We start from the raw sequence: 21291 nt of genomic DNA on the forward strand, positions 1-21291 counted from the left end.
CATGTGCATTGAATGTCCACATTTTCAAGTTAATCAATATCTTCATTTTTTCCAAATTATTTTGAAGCTTCTCATTGAAACATCCCATATGAAATTACACTTCTTTGAAAGAAAAAAGTGCATACAGATTTTTTAAAACATGCCATTGACATACACACTGTTTCTCACTTCATAGGCCTCCCGGGTGGCGCAGTGGTTAAGGGCCAGCTGTTTCCTTATTTTCCACTTACTTCATTTGCAAATAAATTCATAAAAAATCCTACAATGTGATTTTCAGGATTTTTTTTCTCATTTTGTCTGTCATAGTTGAAGTTTACCTATGATGAAAATTACAGGCCTCTCTCATCTTTTTAAGTGGGAGAACTTGCACAATTGGTGGCTGACTAAATACTTTTTTGCCCCACTGTATCTTATCGATTGCTGACCACCCAAGAACATTGTCCATGACTACAACAGGATAATCATATCTCCAGCTTAGAACAATCCTTGCTGCTTGCTGTGTGATCTGCAGCCTCCTTATCTCACTTTCTGATGCTTCCCCCAGACCACAGAACAGCACATTAGTTCACCTGACTCCACATTGATGTTTGGTTTCTTTGCCTGAGAGTTTTTCCCAGGAGATACTTAGCCATCCTTCTGCAAATAAGGTATTTGTTTTTTGTTTTATACATTTGCAAAAATGTCTTAAAATCTGGTTTTACTTTGTCATTTTGGGGGTATTGTGTGTAGATTGATGCAGATTAATCTTTTTTTAATCCATTTTAGAATAAGTATTCAAACCCTTTGCTATGAGAGTCGAAATTGAGCTCAGGTGCATCCTGTTTCCATTGATCATCCTTCAGATGTTTGTACAACTTGCTTGAGAGGATCTGCAGAGAAGAATGGGAGAAACTCCCCAAATACAGGTGTGCCAAGCTTGTAGTGTCATACCCAAGAAGACTCGAGGATGTAATCGCTGCCAAAGGTGATTCAACAAAGTACTGAGTAAAGGGTCTGAATACTTATGTAAATGTAATATTTCTGTTTATTTTTTCCATTTGCATAAAACAATCTAAAAACCTGTTTTTGCTTTGTCATTATTGGGTATTGTGTGTAGATTGATGAAGGAACATTTTAATTTGATCCATTTTAGAATAAGGCTGTAACGTAACAACATTTTGAAAAAGGAAACGGGTCTGAATACTTTCCGAATGCACTGTATAGTCCAAAGTGTACTTTACTTGTTAACACATTTTTAACCAACAACATCCCTTCTGTCTGTTGTATGATTATTGTCCATGTATGGTAACATAAGACAAGACAATGTCTGTCTTCTTCAGTAGATTTTTCTGTGTCTTTGTGAGGACGGCTGTCTATGTTTGGCTCTCAGCTCAAGGGGCTCTCCTGTCCAAGTACACGATGCCTCACAAAGAGGACTTGACACTGAAATTCCTTCAGATGAGAGTTGCTAGGTGATGCCATTGTTCATGCCTTTTTTTGTGTCCCCATATTCATACCCAAATTCTAAAGTTCTTTATGAAGGCCATCTCATTAGTAGTCACATATTCATACCAGCCCACCCCTCCACTTGACCCCTCCCTTTCCTAGGGTGGGAAAGACCTGTTTTAAATAAGATGGTTTGTGGAAGATGCTTCCATCTACTTGTAAGACTGTCCAACAAGATAAAGACTCTAGCTTGCTCATTTTTCAGAATCTTAACACCTCAAGATGACCACAAGTAACAACCACTGGTTTCTACACTATCATTTTCTCTCTTAGCGAAGTAGTACTAGTAGTAGGTGAGAAGAAAAAATGTCACATTATAAATCATGTTATTAATATTTGATAAGGATATAAGAATATAATACAGATATAATCCATATTCAATTAACTATTCTGGGGCAGGGGACGATGTGTGTGTGTATGTGTGAGCGTGTGTATGTATGCGCATGCTCACGTATGTGTGGTGTTGTGAAAGAAATGTACAAATAGACATAGTACAATATTGCACATTTTTTCTAAAAGCTAAGTACTAGGGGGATAGCCTACAGTCGTTTCACTGAATGTACATCCTCACTGCACAGGTAGTATAATCTTATGATTTGACCCCACCTCTACCGCATACCATATATGGATTGTGCCCACATTCCAAAGGCGGAGCTCATCATGCCACCTGTTTTTCTATGGAACTTTCGGCTGAAACGAAGGGCGGTTGACACCGGTAGTGCTCACAGAAGTTCGGCGATATTACGAGATCAGATCAGAGAGGAATTGCCGTCAAAAGTTTAAAAAAAAAATGGATTTCCATCGTGTTACTTTTTATTCGTTGTTTTTGTATGTATTTATTAACCATATATGTATTACTCTTCACGCGAAAGAACGTACGTACTCTATTTTTCGTTCTAAAATGCGATTGTAAAGAGCCTTGCTTTGTGTTTTATGAGTTGGGGGATTGGGCTGTGACATGGTATTCTTAAAGTTTTGTATTATTCTTGCAATATTGTCTATATTACAGTGTTATACAGTCTTTTTAAACAGTCTTTTTCCTCCAATATTTATATTTTCTGTTCAATTGCTTTTTCTATGATATTGTTGGCTATCTTTGCTACTTTAAACATGCAATAATGATACTTTTCATTATTCTTAATTTATACAACTTGGTAATGGTGGTATTTGATCATGATTTAAAGGAAGCAATTTTACTTCACAAAGAGGACTTGACACTGAAATTCCTTCAGATGAGAGTTGCTAGGTGATGTCATTGTTCATTCAAAGTTTTTAGTTTCAGTATCGGAGTGGACAGGGTCTTGTACTGACGGGAGAAGGGATGGGAGTGTAGGCTGTGATTGACTTGCATGGGTTCTTAGAGATGTTCCCAACAATTTTCACTCCCTTTATCATGCTATTTAACTCCCCATATTTTCCTCTGCCTTTTTCATGCAAACACGGGGGGTGAAGGACATAGTAATTCATAGTTTACTTAAATGGACATGTCTTATTTGATCAGATTTGTCATGCCAGGGCATGTCCTCTTGAAAACCGTGGATGATGTTATATTGGGCCTATTTGGTGAATCTAGGCCTGGCAATTTCTAGCAGGCTACTTTAATAATTGTTGGCTCAGAGAAACAAAGTAACTTTTATAATCCAGTTTACTTGTAGAGTACATCGCTTATTACACATGTTCAATTTCTTATAACACATAAGAACTTATGCCTATTATTTTCTAATGAAACAGCTCCTCAAATGAATTAAGAATGTTTACTAATAGTGCTTTAAAATGATCTCTGTAGAGGTGCTGCTGGATATGAAAGCTTCAGGAGGCGAGTTGGGATGGTTGACCTGGCCATATGAAGAAGGGGTGAGTAGTTACCATACCATATAGTGAGAAAATATAAGGATTGCAGTAGTCTAACCAGATGGATGGTCTACACATGATACACCAGATGGTGTGAAAAGTAGGCTAGATGTCACGTCACACAAGGTAGATTCCAAGCCACATTTTGAATTGCACATTTTTGAAAGGTCACATGCAAGACATTCTCTCCGCTCTCATTCCTTCAGAACAGTTTTCTGTGAAAGATGGAATGAGTAGCAGCTCGCAAAGTTTTGGCAAAGCTAGCCTACACTGGTTTTAGAGCAACCCTTTCATAATATAACTATGAATGTCACAAAATGTCAGCGTTAGAGCTGCATCTGAATTTACAGGACAAAAGTACATTTTCTAACTGAAAATAGCCAACAGGTTGTCATCATTCCAACAATATTCCCCCCAAAACTTTTTGTTGTTGTTGCTGTGGTAATATAAATTTGGGAGGTTCCTGTCAGACAAACTAGAACACAAGACGGATGGAAGGGAGACTGGTTGGAGGGGGAGACAGGCATTCCTCTATCTATAGTAGTGTGGTTGACGGTCTTAAAAAAGCAACAGGACGTGGTCAGCATCAGTGCGCTAACTGCTGTTCTTTTGTTACCGTGAAGTTTACAGATGCATTGCATTCTCTATGTATTGGGTAGGATCCCTCCCTATTTTATGATGTTTGGTCTATTCTCATCAAACTTCCTCAAACTTATGAAACACATTTACATTTGACTTTGGAGTGGATGTTTTAATAATGCACTTTGTTCTTGATCTATATCTATCTTCTCTTCCTTCTCACACTCTTCCTTCTCACACTCTTCCTTCTCACACTTGGAATAAAGCACTCACTATGCATGGTCCAATGAAATATGCCTTTATGGAAGCCATCTGAGGGGTTAAATGATTTCATGATGGTTATTCTTTTAAAGCCCTGTGCTTAATGAATGGATTCCTTAAATCTTGCTACCAGACAAGCATTTCCTTATTTTCCCTCTCTTAAAACATACTTAATCACAGCCAATATTGCTGCCATGTCTTTTCCATGAACTTATAAAAACTAATTTAACTGCCATAATGCTTGGTATTCCACAAAAGTATTTGTTTTAGTGTTATGTCTGTGTCACACAGGCACCCACGTCAGTTCGTGGAAACCAACACACTTAGTGAGCAATCCACGCGTCCAGACCAAATCCTTCCCTGGCGTGTGGAAGAAAAGTAGCAGGAAAGCTTGAGCAGTTTATAGGCTTCTCAGCAGGCAGACAGTTGTTTCATCAAACAGCAACTGATCCTTGACGAGAACATAATCCCCTTAATCTTATGCTCATTCTCTTAAAACCCTCTCTCTCCTTCCTTCACTTGTTGTGTCTTGCCCTGTACATTGTGTTAAACTAAACCTCTGTTCTCTCTCTGTTTCAGTGGGAGATAGTCCAGACAGTGGTGAATGGCTCCCTCCTCTACACCTACAGTGTGTGTAACATCGACGCGGGTGAGCAGGACAACTGGCTCCGAACCACCTTCATCCAGGGGCGCCCAGGGACCACCCGCGTCTCTGTGGAGCTGCACTTCGTTGTGCGGGACTGCAACACCTTCGACGGCACCTCGCTCGCCTGCAAAGAGACCTTCAACCTGCACATGTTCGAGGCCGATGCTGACGTGGGCACCAGCTTCCATAAGGGCCAGTTCCGCAAAGTGGCCACCATCGCGTCGGATGAAATCACGCGGGGCCGCGGTGTGCTGAAGGTAAACGTGGAGACACGGACAATGGGCCCTCTATCCAGGAAGGGCTTCTACTTGGCCTTCCAGGACATGGGAGCGTGTGTGGCACTGCTCTCTGTGAGGGTGTACTACAAGACTTGTCCGTCCACCGTGCAGAGCCTGGCCGCCTTCCCAGAGACGGTAACAGATGCCCTGAGGGAGGTGGCGGGAACATGTGTGCAGAACGCCGTGAGCCAGGCCACCCCACGCATCTACTGCACCGCTGAGGGAGAGTGGGTGGTGCCCGTGGGACAGTGCCAATGCCGCGGAGGCTATGAAGTTGTTGGAGACTCCTGCCAAGGTAAGACTACAGCCAGGCTTCACGTAATGCATCTCACTGCACACCCCAACCCCCTACCTGTTGTAATGTTGGGTGTTAGTTTTCAACAGCAGCTGTATTTACAGAAGTGCAAGGACTAACCACCACCCTGGCTGGGTTTTTAGAAATGACTGCACACTGTGCACAAGAATGTTAATTGTGATTTAAAACATCTCAGAGACATGAATATTAATTGGGATTTCTAACACCTCACAGACATGAATGTTAATTGGGATTTCTAACACCTCACAGACTTTAATGTTAATTGGGATTTCTAACACCTCACAGACATGAATGTTAATTGGGATTTCTAACACCTCACAGACATGAATGTTAATTGGGATTTCTAACACCTCACAGACTTGAATGTTAATTGGGATTTCTAACACCTCACAGACTTGAATGTTAATTGGGATTTCTAACACCTCACAGACTTGAATGTTAATTGGGATTTCTAACACCTCACAGACTTGAATGTTAAACAGGATTTCAAACACCTCACAGACATGAATGTTAATTGGGATTTCAAACACCTCACAGACTTGAATGTTAATTGGGATTTCAAACACCTCACAGACTTGAATGTTAAACAGGATTTCTAACACCTCACAGACTTGAATGTTAAACAGGATTTCAAACACCTCACAGACATGAATGTTAATTGGGATTTCTAACACCTCACAGACTTGAATGTTAATTGGGATTTCTAACACCTCACAGACTTGAATGTTAAACAGGATTTCAAACACCTCACAGACATGAATGTTAATTGGGATTTCAAACACCTCACAGACTTGAATGTTAAACAGGATTTCTAACACCTCACAGACTTGAATGTTAAACAGGATTTCAAACACCTCACAAACAAAAATAAAAGCAGGTCAGGTGTAGAATGATTTACAGGAATGAATGTAGACAAAACAGTGTAAGGTATTTGGACATGTTTTTGTTTGTTTTGACAGCAATGCCAAGAGATGTTTAGGATTGTAACACTATTTCCAAACATGATATGGGAGAGGGACTGCATGTGGGAGAATGTGGCAGAGGTACAAGGCAAAAGGGAATTTTGGGGAAGTTTTGACTGCTGTAAAGAGCACTCCTGGTCGTGAATCATTCTACCTGGCCAACATTTTCTTTCCACTGTGTTTGTCTCTCAGGACTTAGAAATGGGGTGGGGTGAGGAGGATACTGTTTTATGGACAATGAAAATTGTACGAGGGAAATCTGTTGTAGACTATAGGGGCATGAGGCGTAAAAGTTTGTAGTTTAAGTAGGAATGTTGTTTAAGAATGCTCAAATGCATATAATCCGGATACATCTGTTTGTTTGAGGCAAGGGGGACTGGTAGAGAGGCTTTTGGTATGTTGTAGTTGAGAAACACTGAGAGTACGCCTAGATGGAACACATTGCAGTAATGAATTGAAATGGAAATGATTGTTTGCTCACATTGTTTGTATGAAAGTTTCCATGTCTTTGGTATTCCAGGGTGTGGTGTGATGAGCTATCAGGAGGAAACTGGAAATGAGGGGGAGAGGGAGGGAGGAACATTACATTACTTTATGCTCAGTGAACTGGGGATTTCTGAAAGGAATTTGTTCACCCTCACGTCCCCTCCCGTACTGATTGGCTAAGGAGAGCCATGTGACTTGATGTGCCAGCTAAAGAGTACCTGAGCAGTGTGTCTTCTCCACACAGCTATTTGTGTGCGTCCATAGCCATGGCTGAGGTGAACCACAGATTACAGGGACTGTGCCGTCACGCCCATCTCAGTCAGGAAGGTTATACTGAGTCAGTCTGTGGTTTATGACGGGACATGAGGCTCCCTTGTTGAAGCCAGAGATCCCGGTCACCTTGGGTGGTATAATTACTTGGATTGTATCCCTTTGACTCCCTATTACAGTAAAACATAGCCAATAGGCTAGGCAACCAGGTTAGCTCATAGATCAGGGATCATCAACTAACTGAACAAAATATAAACGCAACATGTAAAGTGTTTGTCCCATGTTTCATGAACTGAAATAAAAGATCCCAGACATTTTTCTATACGCACAAAAAGCTAATTTCTCAAAAATATTGTGCGCAAATTTGTTAACATCCCTGTTAGTGAGCATTTCTCCTTTGCCAAGATAATCCATCCACCTGACAGGTGTGGCATATCAAGAAGCTGATTAAACAGCAAGATCAATACACAGGTGCACCTTGTACTGGGGACAATAAAAGGACACTCTAAAATGTGCAGTTTTGTCACACAACACAATGCCATATATGTCTCAAGTTTTGAGGGAGTGTGAATTTGGCATACTGAGTACAGGAATGTCCACCAGAGCTGTTGCCAGATCATTTAATGTTAATTTCTCTACCATAAGCCACCTCCAACGTCATTTTAGAGAATATATATAATATAATATAATAATGACCCCAAGCATACAGCCAATGCAATGCTGAAATGGTTTCAGAACAAGAATGTGAAAGTCCCTTTGTGGCCCAGCCAAAGCCCAGACTAGAATTGAAAATCTGTGGAAAGACTTGAAGATTAGGGTTTACCGCCACTCCCCATCTAACTTATGAGAGCTTAAAATCCCAAATCCAGATGTGTCTCTTGTGGATACAGACATAACCAAGACGACTCAAATCTGTAATCGCCGACAAAGGTGCTTCTACAATGTATTGACTCAGGGGTGTGAATACTTATGTAAATGAGACATTTATGTATTTCATTTTCAAAAACATTTCTAAAATATCTAAAAACTGGGGGCCAAACCCGGCCCGCAGGCCACCAGTTAGGGAACCCTGTCATAGATTGTTATGTTGTTACTGTACTACATTAAAGAGACATTTACATTTATCTTAACATTGAGAAAGTATTCCACCATACCATAGCTCCAAGTCTGAGGAAGGGTAACCTGAAGGGTCTGTTGGTTCCAGGCGAAGGGGAAGGCCAAGCTCAGGAATGTTCCATGTCCAGGACCGCTGTCAGTGCTGCTGTGAATCGCATCACAAGAGAAATGCCAAACAGAAGATGTATTTAAAAAATACATTATTGATGCAATTTCAATGTTGTTTGAGTTTCTTTGTGTATCATCACATTTGCTTGAGATGATTTTACTGCAACACTGCTCACTGCATCCAAGCTTCTTGACATAGGTGTTTCAAAGAGCTGTCAGTCAAGGTGAGCTCATGAATATAAGCTCTCCACCACTCAGCCTGTATTTTCAAACTTCCTGATAGTAAGCCATGAGAGAGAAATGCCTTTTTACCTAAAATATTTCCCAAAAATATTATGGGTGATATTTTAGTCACTCAAAAGGTCATTTTACATGGGAATGACTGTTCGGGACCTTTAAAAAATATTTTCACAGTTGAATTCGGAAGTTTACATACATACTTTAGCCATTTAAACTCAGTTTTTCACAATTCCTGACAATTAATCCTAGTAAGAATTCCCTGTCTTAGGTCAGTTAGGATCACCACTTCATTTTAAGAATGTGAAATGTCAGAATAATAGTAGAGAGAATTATCACATTCCCAGTGGGTCAGAAGTTTACATACACTCAATTAGTATTTGGTAGCATTGTCTTTAAATTGTTTAACTTGGGTCAAACGTTTCAGGTAGCCTTCCACAAGCTTCCCACAATAAGTTGGGTGAATTTTGGCTCATTCCTCCTGACAGAGCTGGTGTAACTGAACCAGATTTGTAGGCCTCCTTGCTCGTACACGCTTTTTCAGTTCTGCCCACACATTTTCTATGGGGCTTTGTGATGGCCACTCCAATACCTTGACTTTGTTGTCCTTAAGCCATTTTGCCACAACTTTGGAAGTATGCTTGGCGTCATTGTCCATTTGGAAGACCCCTTTGAGACCAAGCTTTAACTTCCTGACTGATGTCTTGAGATGATGCTTCAATAAATCCACATTTCCCTCCTCATGCCATCTATTTTGTGAAGTGCACCAGTCCCTCCTGCAGCAAAGTACCCCCACAACATGATGCTGCCACCCCTGTGCTCCACGGTTGGGATGGTGTTCTTCGGCTTGCAAGCCTCCCCCTTTTTCCTCCAAACATAATGATGGTCATTATGGCCAAACAGTTCTATTTTTGTTTCATCAGACCAGAGGACATTTTTCCAAAAAGTACCATCTTTGTCCCCATGTGCAGATGCGAACCATAGTCTGGCTTTTTTTTATGGCAGTTTTGGAGTAGTGTCTTCTTCCTTGCTGAGCAGCCTTTCAGGTTATGTCGATATAGGACTCGTTTTTACTGTGGATATAGATACTTTTGTACCTGTTTCCTCCAGCATGTTCACAAGGTCCTTTGCTGTTGTTCTGGGATTGATTTGCACTTTTCGCACCAAAGTACATTCATCTCTAGGAGACAGGACACGTCTCCTTCTGAGTGGTATGACGGCTTCGTGGTCCCATGGTGTTTATACTTGCGTACTATTGTTTGTACAGATGAACGTGGTACCTTCAGGCATTTGGAAATTGCTCCCAAAGATGAACCGGACTTGTGGAGGTCTATAATCTTTAGATTTTTCCATGATGTCAAGCAAAGAGGCACTGAGTTTGAAGGTAGGCCTTGAAATACATCCACAGGTACACCTCCAATTGACTCAAATGATGTCAATTAGGTCATCAGAAGCTTCTAAAGCCATGACATCATTTTCTGGAATTTTCCAAGCTGTTTAAAGGCACAGTCAACTTAGTGATTGTAAACTTCTGACCCACTGGAATTGTGATACAGTGAAATAAACAATTGTTGGAAAAAACAAAGTAGATGTCCTAACCGACTTGCCAAAACTATAGTTTGTTAACAAGATGTTTGTGGAGTGGTTGAAAAACTAGTTTTAATGACTTCAACCTAAGTGTATGTAAACTTCCAACTTCAACTGTAGAGATATATATATATATATATATATTAAAAGAGGACAGACAGAAAAGACCCAAACAGGCTTGACATGACAAACTTGTTCAGTTCATTATTATACTAATTTATAATACTGAGTCATATCCTAATTCTCTGTGCAGTCAAGCAGAAACACATTCCTGTCAATTGCAAGGGATTTATGTCTCTAAAGGTCCAGAGAATATGTTCTGGGAACGAGGAAGTAAAGGGGAAGGTTGGGCCAGGATGACTCAAATAAGATGGTTGTTCGTGACTCAGTATGAAGTCATTAGGGAGGGTAGTTGGTGGTTAGTGGACAGTTGGTGGGCGCATGAGAGGTTGGTCAGTTAGATGTGTGGAACTGCCAGGAACATAGTTAATTTAGGCAAGGGGCGGCAGGTAGCCTAGTGGTTAGAGCGTTGGACTAGTAACTGAAAGGTTGCAAGATCAAATCCCCAAGGTAAAAATCTGGTGTTCTACCCCTGAACAAGGCAGTTAACTTAACCCACTGTTCCTAGGCCATCATTGAAAATAAGAATTTGTTCTTAACTGACTTTCCTAGTTAAATAAAGGTTTAAAAAATGTTGTCAAGAGGATTAGTGTGGAGCAAAAGGACAGCTGTTTGCAAATGATATGCCACATGCAATGAGCTCCTTGTTCCCACTCATTAGAACAATGGGCTGACATAGAGATCAAAACATAGATGAGATTAACAGATACATTACTGCCTCCACCACTCCATTCATAAAGAGCACCGCCATATCCAAAGGGACTGACCAGGACAATGTGAGCCATTATTTCAGGTCCCACTTTCAGTCAGATATTTTTATTTTATTTCTTTAGTTTTTAAGAAAATGCAATTCATCAATAACAAACAACCACATTAATGTGTAATAATTCTGTCAAATTCATTTTTTAGTCTTGTAAAGTTTCACTCACTGAGATTCAAACATTCTCAGAGTGATCTTGAAAGAGTGCGGTCACTGATATATGCAGCGCACATGCCACCATTTTAGGGCTCTAATGAATAAACACAACATATTTATGGAACCACTCAGTCCAATCCCAGTCACAATAGATGAATAGGGGTAGGGGTGCTTTGATACTTGGCAGGAGTCCTGCTGTTCCTTCTCCAGATGAAACAGGCTAGCCCCCTTTTCTTATGCGTTCGTAGCACTATACACCCCTACACTCCCAGAGTGACTCCCCAGAGAGAACTTCTGTTGGTACTTGCAACCCTAACCCATCCCCCATCCATCTATTCTTCTCAATCCCCCCTAATCAAACTCAAAACTCATCTCCATTGTTCTATTGTGGGGCTGGATGTTACGCAGCGGTCCTTCTGCCATGGTGGTTAAGTCACTGGCAGAGCCCTCTTGTCCATCACAGGTCACCCTCTTCACTATAAGAGGCCTGATGAAAGACTTATCCCCTGGGGAGACATTAGAATAAAGGGTGAGAGAGAGGAGATCGCTTCTTAAAGTAAACATTCACATCGATTCTCCTAAAAAATGTGTATTGATTTAGGCTCCAACAAACACGGTCGGTCAACAACATCTCCCCTTTAGCAGTTCTACTTCCTCCAGACTTCCTCTCCCTTGCTCCATCCTTGCATGTTGTCATTTGTCACCGGAGGAAGGAAGGAAGTACAGTTTCAGACTTGCAATCCTTGCATCCTGGTTTCTGTCCAACACACACACACACACACACACACACACACACACACACACACACACACAGTTCCGGAATGGAAGGTACATTTTTTCTTCATATCCTCCAGGTCAGTTGAATATCTTCAGCAGTACCCATTTTGCTGTTTCCGTTAGGCTCCTCAGACAATACCCACACCAGCATTCACAGTGCTGATTTTGGAGTTCAAAGGGAAAGGTTGTACAGAGTGAACATCTGCTATGTTGAGTGTTTCCGTGGCATCCGGTTGACTGTCAGTGCAACTTGAGAATGGAACTTGAGGCGCAAAGGACAAGTGGAGGCAAATCGTCCGGAAAATCCCATTCCATTCTGTTAAAATACAAAGCCTTAGTGATTACAGTTTAACCACAGCCTGAGTTTCCTGTCAAGCCCCAGGGGACTGACAGAGATATCTTTTTAATGTATTGTAACTCAATCACACACTCTTTCCCTTGTGTACGTGTGGATACTAATAATACTATAACTAATAAGCATCCTCCTGTTTATTTCAGTGTGTGCGCCAGGCTCCTTTAAAGACTCTGTGTCCAGTGAGTCCTGTGAGGTTTGTCCTGAGAATACTGAGCCATCCACAGCCGGCGCCCTCCTGTGTCCATGTATGGAGGGATTCTACCGCTCCCCATCAGACCCTTTTATGTCAGCCTGCTCTGGTAAGAACAATGGCCAGATAGGCCTGGCTGTAGCTGACTATCACTAACAAAGGATTAGCCAATTCTACAGCCATTCCTTATTTTATCCTGTGTCCTCATAGGCTATACTGTCTTTATGTCATCATCATTGTTGATAGAGGGATCTGAGCGTTCTTCATCTGGTGTATTAACATGTGGAATGTCTCACAATAACTCGTCTACTTTCTGCCTCCTCCTTTAGCCCCACCCAGCGCCCCTCGTGACCTGGCCTCCACCACTCTGTCAGCGGACGGCAGGCTGCAGCTGTCCTGGAGCCCCCCACTGGTGACAGGAGGCCGCCGGGACATCTGCTACAGCGTGGTGTGTGAGCGCTGCACCGGGGCCCTGTGTGTGCCCTGTGGGGAGAAGGTCCGCTTCCAGCCCGACCCCACGGACCTCCAGGACACCGTGGTGACTGTTAGCCAGTTGGAGCCCCACCTCAACTACACGTTCACTGTAGAGGCCCGCAGCGGAGTGTCTCAGTACAGCAGCCAGAGACCCAGCAGCACCATCACCACCGCTCTGCATTTCACTGATCCCCCCAAGGTGACGTCCATCCGTCTGGAGGAGCGGAGCCCCACTAGCCTGTCTCTGTCCTGGGCTCTGTCCAGCCGAGCACCATCCCATATCACCCACCGCTACGAACTCATGTACCGCAGGAAGGTAAGACAGACAACTACACTCCTCCCTCTCTTCTCTCCATGTCAGTCACACATTAAACACAACATATATATAATAGTATTAGTATATCTCTATAGTGAATCCCCTCTCAGTGCTCCTCTCCCTGTCCCATGCAGGAGGACGACAGTGAGCGTGATGTCACCACATACACAGTCCTGGTTCTGGACAAGAGTACGGTGCAGATCAGTGACCTCTCCCCTGACACGGCCTACGTGTTCAGAGTCCAGGCTCTCAGCCCTGAGGGAAACCCAGGGGGATACAGCATGAAGCATGTGTTCAAAACCTTGCCCATTGGTAAGTGTGGCCCTAGAGACACCACACTGTTCGTCTCTAATATAGTTTCAACTGTTCTACCTTATTATTATTCGACCATGCTGGTCATTTATGAACATTTTAACATCTTGGCCATGTTCTGTTATAATCTCCACCCGGCACAGCCAGAAGAGGACTGGCCACCCCACATAGCCTGGTTCCTCTCTAGGTTTCTTCCTAGGTTTTGGCCTTTCTAGGGAGTTTTTCCTAGCCACCGTGCTTCTACACCTGCATTGCTTGCTGTTTGGGGTTTTAGGCTGGGTTTCTGTACAGCACTTTGAGATATCAGCTGATGTACGAAGGGCTATATAAATACATTTGATTTGATTTGATATTCAGGCAAGACGTTTTAAAATGTGTCTGTGGTTGTGTTTCAGCAGAGTCTCAGGTCCAGAACTACACAGGGGTTATGGGAGCTGTAGTAGGAGGAGGAATCATGCTGCTCGTCGTTGTAGTCCTTCTACTGCTGCACAAACGGTTAGAACACACTAATCCTATCATATCCCTCTGTCCTAAGATGTAGTTCACATTTGGTATCCCTCTGTCCATTTCAGTAATTTAGCAGATGCTCTTATCCAAAGTGACTTACAGTTAGTGCATTCATCTTAAGATAACTATGTGGGACAACCACATACTGTCTCTCAGTCATAGTGAGTAAATGTTTTTCTTAATAAGCTGATTGAGAATGTAATGCCATGTCATCTCTAAGAGGGTTTTTATCAGTAACAGCCAGAGTAGCTGTTAAAAACTGTAACTGTAGCTGACTGGGTCTGTGGCTGAAGATGATCCTGCCCTTACTGATATGACAGCCTGTCTGTATATACGAGTATAGGACGAGTCAACAACATTATCTGGATATGAGTTAACAGAATATGAACGTTTAAAAGTGAGATGTTCACTGGCAGTTTAATGATACCTTACATAATAAGAATGTCTTAACATTGCATATTGTCTGGCCAATCATAATAGTGACTTTGCTTCCTAACAGGAGAATGAACTACCGTCACAGACAGGGATCAGAGGACCCCTACTTCTTCAGCACAGGTAGGAATCACAGCATCCAAGAAATACACTACATGACCAAAAGTATGTGGACACCGGCTCGTCGAACATCTCATTCCAAAATCACGGGCATTAATATGGAGTTGGTCCCCCCTTTGCTGCTATAACAGCCTATACTCTTCTGGGAAGGCTTTCCACTAGATGTTGGAACATTGCTGCTGGGACTTGCTTCCAATCTGCCACAAGAGCATTATTGAGTTTGGGCACTGATGTTGGGTGATTAGGCCTGGCTCGCAGTCGGCGTTCCAATTCATCCGAAAGGTGTTCGATGGGGTTAAGGTCAGGGCTTTGAGCAGGCCAGTGAAGTTTCACACCGATCTCAACAAACCATTTCTGTATGGACCTCGCTTTGTGCATGGGGGCATTGTCATGCTGAAAGAGGAAAGGGCTTTCCCCAAACTGTTGCAACAAAGTTGGAAGCACAGAATTGTCTAGAATGTTTGTCTATTGACATTGAATTGCTGTGTCCTCGATTTTATGCACCTGTCAGCAAAGAGTGTGGCTGAAATAGCAAAATCCACTAATTTTAAGGGGTGTCCACATACTTTTGTATATATAGTCAAATTCCCTCTATTGGAACAGCGATGTGCATTACCAAAGAGATTATCTCCCATCTTCAATCTCCTCCTCAGATCAACTGAAGCCCCTGAAGACCTACGTTGACCCACACATGTACGAGGACCCCAACACTGCTATCCTGAAGTTTGCCAGCGAGATTCATCCCAGTCTTGTCACTAAGCAAAAAGCCATCGGAGCAGGTAAATGTCAAACTAGTTTACAGTAATATTTTGAACAAATCTCATCGATCCCCTCCCCCAAGAAGAATGCTATGAATTCATATTATTCTCTGTGTGTTTCTGTTTCACAGGAGAGTTTGGGGAAGTGTACCGTGGTGTGATGAAGGCTCCAGGGAGAGGAGAGGTAGCGGTAGCCATCAAGACATTGAAGCCAGGCTACACAGAGAAGCAGAAGCAGGATTTCCTTAGTGAAGCCAGCATCATGGGCCAGTTCTCCCACCAGAACATCATCCGCCTGGAGGGAGTCATCACCAAGTGTGAGTTCCTGCTCTCAGACACTGTGTCTCAAATGACAGCCTCTACTGATTCACTGAATAGTCATTTATTGTCAGGTGTGTGCGTACTGGTAGCAAAGTCAGGTGCAGGAGAGCAGAGAGCTGTGAACAGGCACACACTTTATTGAGTCAGGAGAAACCAACAGACGACGCAACTGCGTCAAAACCTCCAGCCAATAGGCAAAAGTGCAAAACGCGCAAAACAGTCACAATAATTTATATTTAACAATAGACAACACGGTATAAGCAGACCTGGCGCGTCAACAATTAACACGTAACACAAACAATTTCACACAAAGACATGAGGGGGAACAGAGGAATAAATACATGCAGTGTGATTGGGGAATGAAAACCAGGTGTACAAGACAAAACAAATGGATACATTAAAAATGGAACAGCGATGGCTAGAAAGCCGGTAACGTCGACTGTTAGTTATTATTAAGTTATTTACTTAATCTAGTAACATCCCCTATTTCCCATCTCCACCATACTGTGCCTCTTTTGTTGACATGAAGTACTACATTTGTACCTTTTTATAATTTTCTTCAAGCAGTCAAGCATGCCATGATTGTGACAGAATACATGGAGAATGGAGCGCTTGACAACTATCTAAAGGACCACGATGGGGAGATTTCCTCGTACCAGTTGGTGGGCATGCTGCGTGGCATCGCGGCCGGCATGAAGTACCTCTCTGACATGAGCTATGTTCACCGAGACCTGGCTGCCCGCAACGTTCTGGTCAACAGCAACCTGGAGTGCAAGGTGTCTGACTTCGGCCTGTCCCGCGTGCTGGAAGACGATCCTGAGGGCACCTACACCACCAGCGTGAGTCAAACATCCATTGTACTGATATTAATGTATGGAAACAGTGGGGGTATTACTATGCACTTAGTAGCCTTCCTATGTCTTTACTTATAATTGGTTACAAATGATTGGTGATGTTGACAGACACTCACTCCGCCTCCTAAACCTTTACATTAGTAATAGCCATGCCTCTAGTGAATACATTCCCTTCAGTCTCATTCTTATGATTAGTTATTGTTGCTGTTCCTTCAGGGAGGGAAGATCCCCATCCGCTGGACCGCCCCAGAGGCTATCGCCTACAGGAAGTTCACCTCGGCCAGCGACGTGTGGAGCTTCGGCATAGTCATGTGGGAAGTCATGGCCTTCGGAGAACGACCCTACTGGGACATGAGCAACCATGAGGTAGGCCCTACTGGGACATGAGCAACCATGAGGTAGACCCTACTGGGACATGTGCAACCATGAGGTAGACCCTACTGGGACATGAGCAACCATGAGGTAGACCCTACTGGGACATGAGAAACCATGAGGTAGACCCTACTGGGACATGAGCAACCATGAGGTAGACCCTACTGGGACATGAGTAACCATGAGGTAGACCCTACTGGGACATGAGAAACCATGAGGTAGACCCTACTGGGACATGAGCAACCATGAGGTAGACCCTACTGGGACATGAGTAACCATGAGGTAGACCCTACTGGGACATGAGCAACAATGAGGTAGACCCTACTGGGACATGAGTAACCATGAGGTAGACCCTACTGGGACATGAGCAACCATGAGGTAGTCCTACTGGGACATGAGAAACCATGAGGTAGACCCTACTGGGATATGAGCAAACATGAGGTAGTCCTACTGGGACATGAGCAACAATGAGGTAGACCCTACTGGGACATGAGAAACCATGAGGTAGACCCTACTGGGACATGAGCAACCATGAGGTAGTGTTACTGGGACATGAGCAACAATGAGGTAGACCCTACTGGGACATGAGTAACCATGAGGTAGACCCTACTGGAACAGGAACAACCATGAGGTAGTCCTACTGGGACATGAGAAACCATGAGGTAGACCCTACTGGGACATGAGAAACCATGAGGTAGGCCCTACTGCGACATGAGCAACAATGAGGTAGACCCTACTGGGATATGAGCAAACATGAGGTAGTCCTACTGGGACATGAGAAACCATGAGGTAGACCCTACTGGGACATGAGAAACCATGAGGTAGGCCCTACTGCGACATGAGCAACAATGAGGTAGACCCTACTGGGATATGAGCAACAATGAGGTAGACCCTACTGGGATATGAGCAAACATGAGGTAGTCCTATTGCGACATGAGCAACAATGAGGTAGACCCTACTGGGATATGAGCAACAATGAGGTAGACCCTACTGGGATATGAGCAAACATGAGGTAGTCCTATTGCGACATGAGCAACAATGAGGTAGACCCTACTGGGATATGAGCAAACATGAGGTAGGCCTTACACTTCATCTGTCACATTTCCTTCACTCCCTTCCCTGTTTTATGGAAATAACAGAGCACTGTAGGTCTGGGTAAACACAAGGCCTCTGTGATGCATCATCTCTGGGTATTTATCCTGGGTGGAGTGTTTAAAACAACCCACTAAGGGCCTCGAAGTCAAAATAGTTCCCACAGTCCTCTTCACATAAAACTGTTAGTGCCCACATGCATTAACACAACACATAATCTTACAGTCTGTTGGTCTAGATCATAAACACTAGCTCTGTGAGACATGGTCTAAACCCCGCTTCTTCCTCAGGTGATGAAGGCCATTAACGAGGCCTTCCGGCTGCCTGCACCCATGGACTGTCCATCCACCGTTTACCAGCTGATGCTGCAGTGTTGGCTGCAGGACCGCTCCAAACGACCTCGCTTCCCAGACATCGTCAACATCCTGGACAAACTGCTCCGGAGCCCAGAATCTCTGAAAACCATTGCTTACTTTGATCCCCGGTAAGATGCGAATGAATGAAGCTGATTTCCCCTGGACTTGACAGTTGATTTTTTTCAATCACATACTGTGAATATAGCATTTACTTACCAATCTATTTCCCCGTTTTTTTCCATACAGTGTGTCCATCCGCCTCCCCAGCACCAGTGGCTGTGACGGCTCCCCCTTCAGGTCTGTGCCGGAATGGCTGGAGTCCATCAAGATGAGTCAGTACACTGAGAGCTTTGCCTGCGCTGGAATCACAACCATGGATCAGGTGCTATCCATGAGGCATGAGTAAGTACTACACACATACAGTAACCATGCACCAGCCTCACCACATTACATGAGCTTAGTAGGGACACTGCCACATTTGAAAAATACAGTAAGAGTATTCAGATCTTTGTTAAGCATTTGTTGTCCGGTATGCCACACTCTCATCTATGGAATGCAACACTCTCATTCATCAAATGCCCCTCCCTCATACCATTCCTCACTGCCCCACCCTATATAGCACCACTGGCTGTATCATGTCCGAGAGCGTCTGCTAAATGACTTAAATGTAAATGTAAATGAGTAGGAAGTTTTAAATGCAATCATATTTTATCATGTGCTACCTATTAGTTTGAATGTGAAACATTTTCCTAACAGCTCCTGTCTCTATCTTTCTTCTCTCTCAGGGACATCAGGAACATTGGCGTGCGGTTACCAGGTCACATGAAGAGAATCGCCTATAGCATCGTTGGACTTAAAGACCAGACCAGCTCACTCAGTGTTTGCAGTACAGTGTTTGCAGTATGAGACCCCCAATTTGAGATTCCCCAAAATAGGACTGCACTGACCACCTTATTCCACTGTCACATTGAATAGGGAAATGGAACAAGTTGGGTTGAACATGTAGTAATAATGGCTGAGCTACGCTGCTTTAGACTAGTCAGTGGCATGACTGAAGAGGACCTTGCCTGCCAGCCACTCAGCAAAGACGGGCAGGTAAAACCATTACATGTCAGTCCTCCATGACAAGAGACCCTGAGAGATGTGGTTAAAGGAGAAGTAATGCATCATATATAAATCACTTTTTATATTATCAAGTATGGAAATATAATGTCAGATAGGGAACGACAGGCTTTGGATGAAGCTGTATGAGACCTGACCTTTTTTCTCAACTGGAAGTCTGAAAAACAAAAGACATTCAAGCTAAGGCACTCCAGGACTGGGTCTACCTCCTCAAGCACTCACTTATTCCTCTAGTCACTTCTGGACTTTCATAAAGATTTGAGGCTTTGACGTAACAGATAGATAGATGAGAATGCCAATCTACTCAAATGACAGGTTTATTGGTCTTCTGAATTATTCCAGTCAGGTCAAGAAATCAAACACTTTTTCTTTCTTTTTGATTTTGTAGGTTCCATCCTGTCTGCAATCCACCTCATATACTTTTCTCTCATACATTTTGAAATAGTATTTTTCTCTAGTTTACAGTTCGTCTCCATCTACTCTTAGTGGTTCTTCCATTATTATTTAATATTTATTTATTATTTATTGTATTTTTTAAATTAATGACACTGCTCTGGCACGTTTTTAGAAATATAGTTTGTTTCAATAAAATCATTGTTTCCTTGTAGCAGAAAGGTAACATAGCAGAAAATAATATCAACTACTGTACATTGTAGTAATACTATTTATTCACTGGATTCTCAACATAGCTCACTGTAATATCTACTGCTGTACATATCATTCTAGGTATATATATTTTGTGTAAATATGCATAGATTGCATTAGGATTACTAATACAATGTCGTTTGGGTTCACTGGATTGGTTCTGATATTTATGATTTCTTGTTTCTGATTATTATTTGTGTGCTTGTTTGACTTTTTGCATTGTTAAGGAGCTAGAAACAAGCATTTCAGCACATGAAACATTTCAATTTGATAAAAAAAATACAGGCAAGAAAAAAATGTTTGATTGAAATAAACATTTTTGGGGGTATTTCCTTGACAACCACCCTCCAGTTGGCGATAAGCACAGTCAGCTTCGATGTCAGTTAGTGACTACCATTGCAGTCTGGAATGTTCCATCTCTACTCTACTGTACTTCATCACATATGTATCATCTGTTACTGAGCCCCTGCTAAATTCATTCTCGCTGTATCTCGGGCTCAATATTAATTCCTCTTCAATTAATTGTTCACTTGCAATTTTGAGTAGGACAGTAATTACAATGTCTCTAAATGTAATATTGACACATCTATACTGAATAAAAATATAAACGCAACATGTAATGTGTTAGTTCCATTTTTCAAAAGCTGAAATAAAAAACAAAAAGCTTATTTCTCTCACAAAGTGCACAAATTTGTTTACATTCCTGTTAGTGAGCATTTATCCTTTGTCAAGATAATCAAACCACTTGACAGGTGTGGCATATCAAGAAGCTGATTTACCAGCATGATCATTACACAGGTGCACCTTGTGCTGGGGACAATATAAGGCCACTAAAATGTGCAGTAGTGTCATAACACAATGTCTCAAGTTAAGGGAGCATGCAATTGCAATGCTGACTGCAGGAATGTCCACCAGAGCTGTTGCCAGAGAATTTGTTTATTTATCTACCATAAGCTGCCTCCGTCATTTTAGAGAATTTGGCAGTACGTCCAACCGGCCTCACAACCGCAGACCACGTGTAACCACACCAGCCCAGGACCTCCACATCCGGCTTCTTCACGTGCATGATC

The 21291-nt window shown here is 42.6% G+C and overlaps 1 protein-coding gene and 1 long non-coding RNA gene across 4 annotated transcripts; both read left to right on the plus strand.

Annotated features, from left to right (window-relative positions):
- Positions 1–435: 435 nt before the first annotated feature.
- LOC135559927 (uncharacterized) lies at positions 436–1060 on the plus strand. Its single transcript, XR_010458612.1, has 2 exons — positions 436–647; positions 843–1060. It is a non-coding gene; the product is annotated as an uncharacterized LOC135559927 (long non-coding RNA).
- Positions 1061–2180: 1120 nt separating this feature from the next.
- LOC115143454 (ephrin type-A receptor 2-like) lies at positions 2181–20834 on the plus strand. Of its 3 annotated transcripts, none has more exons than XM_029683905.2 (15): positions 2181–2360; positions 3272–3339; positions 4756–5395; positions 12494–12649; positions 12870–13330; positions 13465–13642; positions 14038–14137; positions 14649–14704; positions 15355–15480; positions 15591–15776; positions 16348–16619; positions 16851–17000; positions 18389–18582; positions 18701–18856; positions 19240–20834. In XM_029683905.2, exons 1-15 carry the CDS (start codon positions 2276–2278, stop codon positions 19358–19360), a joined length of 2949 nt encoding a protein of 982 aa, XP_029539765.1. In that variant the 5' UTR covers positions 2181–2275; the 3' UTR covers positions 19361–20834. The 3 variants fall into 3 exon arrangements, with proteins under 3 accessions (XP_029539765.1, XP_029539766.1, XP_029539767.1); XM_029683906.2 differs by having other exon boundaries at positions 14041–14137; XM_029683907.2 differs by lacking the exon at positions 2181–2360 and having other exon boundaries at positions 2385–3339.
- The last annotated feature ends 457 nt before the right edge of the window (positions 20835–21291 follow it).

Source organism: Oncorhynchus nerka, linkage group LG15, assembly GCF_034236695.1.
Source record: "Oncorhynchus nerka isolate Pitt River linkage group LG15, Oner_Uvic_2.0, whole genome shotgun sequence".
Taxonomy (NCBI): domain Eukaryota; kingdom Metazoa; phylum Chordata; class Actinopteri; order Salmoniformes; family Salmonidae; genus Oncorhynchus; species Oncorhynchus nerka.

Coding starts and splice junctions, on each gene's coding strand:
- LOC115143454 (XM_029683905.2), top strand. CDS start 2,276: ATGGATTTCCATCGTGTTACTTTTTATTCGTTGTTTTTGTATGTATTT. Junction 2,361..3,271: donor TACTCTTCACGCGAAAGAAC/GTACGTACTCTA, acceptor TGATCTCTGTAG/AGGTGCTGCTGGATATGAAA. Junction 13,331..13,464: donor AACTCATGTACCGCAGGAAG/GTAAGACAGACA, acceptor TGTCCCATGCAG/GAGGACGACAGTGAGCGTGA.